This window comes from Dermacentor albipictus, chromosome 6 (genome assembly GCF_038994185.2).
Source record: "Dermacentor albipictus isolate Rhodes 1998 colony chromosome 6, USDA_Dalb.pri_finalv2, whole genome shotgun sequence".
In the NCBI taxonomy this organism is placed as follows: domain Eukaryota; kingdom Metazoa; phylum Arthropoda; class Arachnida; order Ixodida; family Ixodidae; genus Dermacentor; species Dermacentor albipictus.
The window spans coordinates 35466326-35476737 of NC_091826.1; the positions used below are offsets into that span (position 1 = coordinate 35466326).

The 10412-nt window shown below is 44.5% G+C and overlaps 1 protein-coding gene across 2 annotated transcripts in view; it reads left to right on the forward strand.

The window, feature by feature from the left end:
* LOC139060989 (laminin subunit alpha-1-like) overlaps nt 1-10412 on the forward strand; it is a 157494-nt gene that overhangs the window by 143011 nt on the left and 4071 nt on the right. For both annotated transcript variants that reach the window (XM_070540359.1, XM_070540358.1), the window contains exons 58-62: nt 818-1004; nt 1849-1995; nt 6189-6339; nt 8870-8968; nt 9555-9824. In XM_070540359.1, the coding sequence (XP_070396460.1) occupies nt 818-1004; nt 1849-1995; nt 6189-6339; nt 8870-8968; nt 9555-9824 (854 nt within the window). The remainder of the gene's footprint in view (nt 1-817; nt 1005-1848; nt 1996-6188; nt 6340-8869; nt 8969-9554; nt 9825-10412) is intronic.

The window sequence follows — 10412 nt, forward strand, 5'->3', positions numbered from 1 at the left end:
TGTTCGTGAGAGTCTTCCTGTGACTATGTTCAATTGGTGCATTACTTTTGTGGAGGTGCTGCTGTGCCAGGGACAAAGTGGATGCCGTAAGCAAACACCTTGACAGTGCATACGTGGCGAGCAATAATTTAGTTTTTGCGTAGCGCTCCACGAGCCACGTCGTTTTTTCCACATTGCAATGTGACCTGGAATAGAACACCATGACATTCCTCGTGCAAATTCCTGCGCTGACCCAGGCAAGCGTCTGTGTGTGCTTTCTGCTACTCGCGGAACATCACAGCCCCGATACTGTAGCAGAAATCTTCTGTGCAGAAGTGCTTGCTGCACACCCGAGTTGTAGTCAATGGCTGCCTGCCGGTTTTAGGTTTCGCGACCCAAGCTTCATGCAGCTTCTTGTCCTGTGGCTACGTGTGAAGGCTGGCAGCGAGCTGCATTGCGCACACCCAGCACAGCGGCACCAAGCAGTAGCCTACCACGTTGGATGCCTTCGAAGGCAGTCACTACCTTTCATAGTGCTTTCAAGCATTGTCAAGCAGACACCCGAAGCGGGAAAACATCTCCTCTTGATCAGAACCGCAGCGCAAGTGGGACTTCAAACTTTCGTTTTCAGCTTGCTTTTATATTTCCGAAGCAGCCAACGTAGTCGCTGTGTCCACATGATCCCTCATACCACATTGCACCGACGGAGGTGCCAGCCTTTCGAGTGGTGGAGGTTGCCCCTAATACTGTATCTGTTACTTTGTTGTTTTGAGAGATGGTTAACTTTCAGTGTGCAATTTCCTTTTTCAAAAAACTGTGCTTCACTGTCATGGTGCAGCTTTAACGTGACCCTGGAGCTGCGGACGTACTACCCCAACGGAGTGCTGCTGCTGGCCCAAGCCGGTTCCCTGAATCGGCACTTTGCTCTTGTCTTGTCTGGAGGCCGAGTCTTGCTTGAAATCACAGAGAAGACACCAAAGAAGCTCCACAGCCATGGTGGCCTTAATGATGGCGACTGGCATCACGTGAGTCTGGCACGAAATCGTTAATCTTGCAACTTGACAGATTCAGCACAAATTGTGGAAGCAAGACTTTTATGAAAAAGTCGTCAAAATCGCATAGTAAAACGATGTAGGAAGAGTTGCCTTGTTACTACTGCAAGTAGAGATAATTCCGACGCACGTCATGGCATGGTGACCAAACAAACGAATACGAAATAGTATTCAAGATGAGAATATCTGGTTTCACAAGGTGTGCAGTGGTATAGCGGAATTACATGTGTGTTTTAATTATCTAAATATTGGTCCAGTAGTTGAATGCAGCTCCTTGCTCACATTAATGAGGCATCAGTTCAGGTTGCGATTTTTAATTTCGGATGCTCCTACCAATACAGAGAAATCTGAGATACGGGCATGCATCTCTTATTTGTGTACGGTTTTGTCCTGAATGTGTGTAAGTAGAGACTTGAGGTTTAGCATGGATGACCAGTTAGTCATCACGTGGCTGATTTCTTCCCTCCAGAAAGAATATATATAACATCGGCCAATGTTTGTGCATGTTTTCGGTATCTCATTCACAGCCTAGAATGACACAACCAGGTCACTTCGTGTCAAAGGCTGATCGAGTCAAGGATGCGTGATAATATTTGCACTGTCATGCCAGTTTTCTTAAGAGTTTGGTGCTCAATAGATCATTGTTGTGAGACCTTCAGTAATCATGATTGAAACATATTTCATTACTAATTACATGATGAAATGAAACACTTGTCAAAGAGCCGTGTAAAATGAAACTAATAATAACGAATAGCTGCTTTGTTTCTTGTTTTTTGGTCCCTAAATCTGTAAACTCGTGTGCCCGTTGCTCTCGCAGGTTGGCCTTTCAAAGCAAGGCTCCCGACTGACTCTGTCCGTGGACGACAAGGCGGCATTGATGTTGCAGGTGCACAAGCGAATGCATTTCCGCAGCCCGCTATATGTTGGCGGCATTGCGTCAAGCCTCTCCGTCCCTGAGGATCTCGTGAGTGTGGCGAACGCCTTACTCAAGTTCTGACAGACACTGTCATTATTCAGAACACTGCTACATTTCTTTTCATCGCATGCACTGTACAGTGAAACCTTGTTAAACCGTAGTTGGCCGGAGCTCAGAAGAAGTACGTAGTAAACGATAGCACTGCTTAACCGAAATAGCATGAGATCGCCCACTTACCTGTCAGAAACGGAGGAGAGAGTGTGATGAAAGGGGAAAAAACATGCAGCATTTATTTACTTCGCGCAACAAAAGTGTTATTTTTGTTTGATGCCACGGCGGCCTAGCACCGACGACAGCGGCCTCAAACTTACCGAACCCGCCGTGGTTGCTCAGTGGCTATGGTGTTAGGCTGCTGTGCACGAGGTTGCGGGATTGAATCCCGGCCACGGCGGCCGCATTTCGATGGGGGTGAAATGCGAAAACACCTGTGTACTTAGATTTAGGTGCACGTTAAAGAACCTCAGGAGGTCAAAATTTCCGGAGTCCTCCACTACGGCGTGCCTCATAATCAGAAAGTGGTTTTGGCACGTAAAACCCCATAATTTAATTTTTTTTTCAAACTTACCAAAGCTGTGAGCCAGCATTTCAACCAGCCCCCTCTTTTTGGCAAACACTCGCATTGCAGATTCCTTGTTAATGTTGCATATTCTCTGTGCGCAGACGCGCTAACGTTGCAGAAGTCGCAGGGCGCCTTTTCATTGCGGGGTGCTGTTCTTGTCGCGATGATTGCATTCATGAGGCTCACTTAACGCACAGCTTCTGCCACTGTCAGGCCTGAATCGCCCGCGCTGTCGCTTTCTGTGTCATCCTTATCACTGTCGCTAGGTGACACTTTGGCAAAACAGAGGCAACGATGGCAAAAAGTCTAACCTCGCGGCCAACATCTCTTCGCGCTTGCAGCAGTGCTGCTGAGCAGCTTCTTCACATTCCAAATGACACACACCGTTGTCAACAGTAGACCCATGTCGCGTGCCAGCGCCGACTTCTTCACGTCATGTTCGACAGCACAAACAATGTCAAATTTTTCTTCTATGCTGAGAACCCGGCGTCTTTTTTATCCGAGCTGCGGTATGACACGAGTCCTTGTTTGCATGACTCCACAACGCTCTCTGGGACGGCGCCTAAATGATGTTGATGTTGATGTGGCTTCATGCGCAAATGCACACAGGGCGCTTGGAGGCTGTTGCTCAGATCTCTGAGGCTTGTTGCTCTGCCGGGCCGCCCGATGGAGACGAAGCATCGCTGTGTTTGTGCGACAAAAAGTGTAAACACTACGTGTTAACCAATACGTACGCAATAAGCTGGTACGGTTTATGCGGATACAAAACACACTATGTTCAATGGCCACTGAGTCGGGGATTTGCCTTTACTACTTTTAAAACGAAACTACTGTTTAAGCGGGTACGGTTTAACGAGGTTTTACTGTACTTACTCACTTCTAACACCTCCTCGATTATAACGCACACCTCGACATTTATGCTATATACTCGCAGAAATACAAAATGCACTACTCTTGACTACCCCTTCCCCAGATATTCGTAGTAAGACAGAGAAATTGCAGCTTGCCTTGATGTGGAAAAGGAAAACTTTGTGTGTTCAAAAGACAGTGGACCAGGTGCCACTTGTTGGATACCAGCTGTAGGTTGTGTTGAACGATGACATACATATGGCAGTTGCAAGAGCACCAGCGCACTCTGTTTTAGAGGTAATCTGCGGCATGTGCAAAGAGTGGGCATGCCGAGATGGCGTGTCATCGTGTGCCCTGTATTTCCATGTGTTTATGACTGGAGGTTGCGCCATTTTGAGTTCCAGAGATGTGTTGAAGCGAGAGGCCTTTTCATAATATAGCATCGTCCTACAGCGGGTGACATTGTCAGTCGCGGGGGCAGAGTGGAGGGGAAAGTGTGGCTAGCTTTGCTCTGAGCCGCTTATGTGGAGATGTTGACGTGGCATGAAAACATATCTTTCGTGGACGACTCTCAGATTCGACAAAATAAATTTTCTTTTTCTCATTCAAGTTTTCTTTTTCCGGCTACCAAATAGGAAAGTTTTGTGGCCCCCTTCGGTGTAAGAAAAATCTATCGGTGACTGTACTTATTTGCATAAAAGGCATTATTTCAATATAACAAAATGTCGATATAACAAATCAAATTGTCTATTTCACTGACTTTGTTTTATAGAGGTTTAACTCTATTAAAATTGTCTATAAACACACTTAGTTAGATTTAGGTTCTACATACATGTTGCTTTATGGATAAGAAGCCATAAAAAGTTAGATACTTCAATACATCGTGAATTATGTTATATTTAAGTTTGTTGTATTGTGGTATAACAGAATATACCAAAATATACCCCCCCCCCCCCACACTTTGTATGGGCGGCTGTCTGGTCGAGTAAACTGGGCTGATCCCAGTGACAGTATAATCAAATGTGATGACTTGGTTCTCTGATCATGTTACTAGTGCGAGATATGTGTCCTGTCAAGGGCCTTTTATGTGCTTTGTAACATAGGCTGTTACTGGAGGCATTGCGAAGTCACAGTACTCGAACACCCAATAGTGTTAGCCAGCATAGAGCTAACCAGTAGGTGTCCCTTCTGGTTAGCTTAGTTATCACTTGACTTTGACGATCATCGTTTGGTAGTTTTGGACCAACTTGTTCTTTAGTTGGAGAGGTTATTAACTTCATAATTAATAAGCACAGCATTGTCTCTGTGAATAGTGGTGGCCACCTCATTCGCAAGTTGCGGCAATTATTCATTCCTGCAACTTTGTTTCTGCATTCACTGTAGACACTTGAATTTGATGGCGAGTCTAGGTGTTCATTCATGGAGGAGGACGCAATGTTAGCTTGGAGGAAATAGTGCAACAAAACTGTGGAATGTGGAGGAAAAGCTTGAGTGTGATAGGAAGTACGCATCATGGAAATTCGGAACCAGTTGAAGTCATTCACATTGTATGTGCAAAGCCTCTGTTGGCAGCATGTATTCTAAAACACAGCTCTGATAAAAAAAAATTTGATTTGCACTAAGTATGTGACTAATCGTACTGCAGTCCTGCCCATGGTTTTGGTCATGGAGTGTAAACAGAGTCATGAATATGTTTGGAGAACGAGAGCTAAAGTGGGACTGATCGTAATTTTGATTTCAAAAATTGTCGCTAGACATTGGATAGCTTACAGGCTCACATTGCTTGTAACTGTTACTTCATTACTCTGAAGTTTGCACTGAAGACTGTCCTGTGCGTGTAGCTTACACACCTGGAAGCTCTCGCGAATTTTTCGTGATGTTCAAGAAATTGGGCTCCTTCTACGATTTCACGAATACTGCACCACGTCTTACGGAAAATAATTTATGTTCACAAAAATATGTCGAAACATGGAGCGGCACGAAATTGTGTAAAATGCATGCAAGAAACAAATTATGACATCACCTTCTTTCACACTTGTGACACCACAAGGTGCCTTATAAGCCACAGGGTACTTGGTACGAGCTAGTTTATTGAGTAATGTTCCTTAAGCAGGTGAGACCGGCAACAGTAAAATTGCTGAAAAAGTAACTGATCTGAAAACAATGTGCTACTTGTTAACATCCGATGTGGTAAGTTTGCTGTTGTTGGTGTGTTGGTTCCTAAAGGTAAATTATTGTTAATAAAGGATGTGTTTAGCCCACAAAAGGTACTACGGCCAGGACAAACTAAAAAAAATATGTGGGGTATTGTTCACCTGTATTGTCGAGTTTACGGGATTTTTACAAACTTAAGGTTCTCAGGTTGGCAGGTATGAAATTATGTGATGCTACTCAACGAAGCACAAATTCATTCAGCGAGTGGGAACACAGACAGTATTATAAAATGCCAGCAAATTTATCAAACAGGCTAAATTTAGTGGGTAGTTTTCATTAGCACTAAGTCGAACCCCGTAACGAAGTCGCCCAAGGCATGAAAATATGTTCGTTATATTGGATATTCGTTGTAAGCATTTAATATACTACATGCTGATATGGGTGAGAAAGGCTATATTTTACTTTATTATATCTGATAATTCGTTACATCCATGTTCATTGTACCAACATTGTGCAAATGGCATTAATCTTCGAACCATTAGGCAGTTCAGTTAATTAAAAAAAAAATTTTGTGGGTGTGTGATGTGGGTATAAGCTGAGTACTACTGTGTGCTTGCAGGTAAAAGAGAGCTTCAAGGGTTGCATCCGGAACTTCAATGTCAACGACAGATATGTGGACTTGGCCAGCGGAGAGTCGAATGGTGTTGGACAGTGCTTTGCCAACATAGAGCCTGGAGCATTCTTCCAGGGAGATGCCTATGCTGTTTATGGTATGTCAAGAAATACTTTGTCAAAAAGGCAATCTTCATAGGGTACTTAATTATGCGATCTTTTTGGTTCTTATTGGCCGTGTAATTATGGCGCTGAGCGCCTCTACCGGAATCCAGTTTGGGACCTCTGCCACCCACCCCGGTAGCCGTTGCAGAACAAAAGGGAGAGGCGTAGAGATGACAGATTAGGCGAACACCGTCACAAAGATGACGAGGTGCACCCTGATCCCCACAAAAATTACAAGGGTCTGCAATGAATATACAGAGACTAATTGCTTTGCTTCAGTTGGAGAACTATGAGTGCTTGAAAAATTAGAAAAATAAAGCGCAATAAATAGCCTTGCGAGAACGTTTGCAGCCACAAGTCCAAAGGTTGGACAAATCGATGTACTAACCATAACTCCCATGGTAGTGGAGCAATCACAATGCCCGAGTTCCCTCCAATAATTCTTGCACGAAACCTTGTGGCTGTCATAAAAAGTTGCAAGCTCAGTGTTGTGTACCTTTATTGTCCTTCCCGTTAGGTCAGTTTTCCATTCCCAGTTGCACGTATACCAGGCAATGGCGTTGCCCTTATTTTTGCTACCAGAGACCACTATGAGGAGCAAGACACTTGTCGTGTAAGTTAGTGAGGTCAGAGTAGGGTCTTGTACTCATGGCCTTTTTCAGATACACTGAGATCAGTACTCCAACATCAAAATGGGGGAGGGGGCGGTGGTTCTTTACTGGTTTCACAGAATGCCCTGCAGATTCTGCATTTGAGCACCTCCCATTTTAGAGATTTGCGTGACGCACTATTCACATTACGGGTGCTTTTCGTTTGAGCTTCCTCTCCTTGGTCCGTACATGACATTTGTAAAGTCTTGTCACTTGGCAGCTAGTGTACGCTATTGCGCTAATGTGTACAAGCCAGATGGAGTCAGTTGCTATAAATTTATACATACTGTGTGTCCACCAGAGCTCTAATTATTATGCTGGTGCACTGGTGCTTGATATAAAGCATACTAAATGAAGGTCAGTTGCACTAAATTTGTACACAATACAGTGACACCTTGTTAAATCGTAGTTGGCTGGAGCTCAGAAAAAGCACGTAGTAAACGATAGTATGGCTTAACTGAAATAGCACGAGATTGTCCACTTACCTGTTAAAAACGGAACTCAGAGAGAGTGTGATGAAAAGGGAAAAAACGTGCAGTATTTATTTACTTCGCGCGACAAAAGCATTACTTTCGTTTGGTGCCGCGGCGGCCTAGCAGCGACGACGGCGGCCTCAAACTTACTGAAGCTGCGAGCCAGGTTTTCGCCAGCCCCCTCTTCTCGGCAAACACCCGCATGGCAGATTCCTCATTGACGTTGCATGTTCTCCATGCGTGCTGGTGGTAGCACTGCAGAAGTCCCGGGGGCGCCTTTTTCATTGCAGGGTGCTGTTCTCATCACGATGATTGCATTCATGAGGCTGACGTAACGCACAGCTTCTGCCACTGTTGGGCCTGAATCGCCCATGCTGTCGCTTTCCTTGTCGTCCTCATCACTGTCGCTAGTCGACACTTCGGCAACAACATAGGCAACGATGGGGAAAAGTCGAGCCTTGTAGATGACATCTCTTTGCAGTCGCAGCAGCGCTGCCGAGGAACTTCTTTGCATTACAAATGCTACACATTGTATTCAGCAGTAGATCTCTGTCGCATGCCAGCACCGACTTCTTCGTGTCAAGTTCGACAGCATGAACGATGTCTAATTTTTCTTCTATGCTGAGCACCTGATGTCTCTTTTTATCCGAGCTATGGTATGACACGAGTCCTTGTTTGCACGACACCATAATGATCTCTAGCATGGCGCTGAAATGATGTTGATGTGGCTTCACGCGCAAACGCACAGGGTGCTTGGAGGCCGTTATGATTTCTGAGGCATGTTCTGCCGGGGCCGGGCCACCCGATGGAGACGACGCACTGCCGTGTTTGCGTGGCAAAAAGTGGAAACACTACGTGTTAACCGATACGTACGCAATAAACTGGTACGGTTTATGCGGATACCAAACATTATGTTCAATCGCCACTGATTCGGGGATTTGACTTTACTACTTTTAAAACGAAACTACTGTTTAAGTGGAGATGGTTTAATGAGGTTTTACTGTATTTGTTTACTGGTACTGTCATTATTGAAGTCTTCCAGGATTCTATGCTTCTCTTTAGCAAAAACAAACAAGACGTAAAAAAGTTCACGGGAAGATCGAGGCTTCAAGTTACTCACTTTTCTTTATAGTATACCATTATATATGCTTTACTGGAAAAGGGCTGATGTGACAGGGAAAACAGATGTGGCTTTACAAGTGGTGCTCAAGAGTAAAACAAATTAGAGTTCCTTAAGAATGAGCTTTGTTCTCTCATACTTTGTCCAGTTTGTGCTGATTTAGTGAACTTCACTTAAGATGCACTTCTCATGAGATGAAATATTTACATTCCCCTCTTGTTTGTATCAAAGAGAGTTTTGGTAATGTTGCACTGAGGTCTGTGCTTGTTCTCTGGTGCAGACGAGCAGTTCAATGTGGACAATAAGCTGGAACTACAGCTAGAATTCCGAACATGGAGACTGAATGGTGTCCTGATGAGCTTGGCCGAAAATCCAGATGGTGAGTGAAGTCATAAGACCTGCCATATAGATCTGTATTTTGAAACTGAAGGTGGGGATGCACATGTTAATATGGTCCCCGTGCACAATGCTCTCCTTGAACATGCAACATCAGGCTGAAGGCGCTTAGAAAAGCCATGTCTGATGTCCTAGACAAGCACAGCTCTTAGATGATGGACAACAACGTTAACTATCCAGTTGGAGTTTACTGTGGTGAATTTCAGTTGTGGAAGATTATGACTCTAAAGTTCTTGTCTTCTTTGCATAAACCAGTTTTGTCATGTATAAAGTGCTTTCTTGTACTTTGCTTTCTATGTCTTTGACGTACGTGCCTCAATCATCTGCTCATTTAACATCTACAAACCTACAGAATCTCCAACCAATAGCAGATACCATAGCATGAATAGCAACCAATAGCATGAATTGTGCAGTTTATTATATCTTTGCAAAGATGTTCTTGCAGTACTGTCTGCAACATCATGCACTGCTGCATAGTTTTCATCTACTTCTTCATATCATTTTTTCTTGTGGCACATTCTTTGAAGGAAAAGAAAAGCAGCACTTGATCACACTACACTAATCTGCAGGGGCACCTTCGCTGGCCATGGAGCTTCACGAAGGTGAAGTGATTGTGTCCGTGGACTTGGGCCAGAATGGCACGGGCCCCTTCCGTGCCCGTAAGATGTTTGGCTCGCGCTTTGCCATGTGTGACGGACAGTGGCACCTGCTGCGTGCGCATTTTTCGCGCAATGAGATCTCACTGCGCATCGACCGGCATCAAGTTGCGTACGGTCTGGCGCCGTCCACTCCCTCGGAACCGCACACCGAGAGTCCTTTGTACATTGGTGGCCTGCCAGGTAAGCTAAACCGGACCCGAGCGTTTTTTGATTGCACCAGTTTTGAAACTGCGCTTCAAAGAGTTGTCTCTCGGGGCCCCAATCTGTGGGGTTTAGTGGGTTGATGTGCTATCTACAAAAGAAACCAACTTGAAACTTCCATTTAGTGCGTCGTTGCCATAATTGCTTATCGTCTACTAAAAGGGAGGGGCTCAATAGGGCAGGCTCAATTGAATGAAATATGAAAAGAAAGGCTGCGGTCGAGACGCTTCGTTATATAGTTTTGCTTACTATGCATTTCTAAAACACTATTCTTTCTTTTAGCGGCAATCAATGGCTCAAGTTTGTGCGCACAGTAGTTTCTAGTTTTTCCTTTGTTGTGCTTTAGAGTGACTGATTAACAACAGACTCCCATGTTACTGGCCTACCGGCATGTCCCGATTATGAAACATGGGGCCTGTTGTGAGCTTTAGGACCCATATGGTCCAAGAAATCTGAGAACAGATGAGGTACCTGCCGGCACTTTAAAACTAGCTTCACTCATGATTTTTGAAGTTGTGCAGCTGCACACAAAACCCATAGCAGTTAGCTCAAATATTCAATATATAC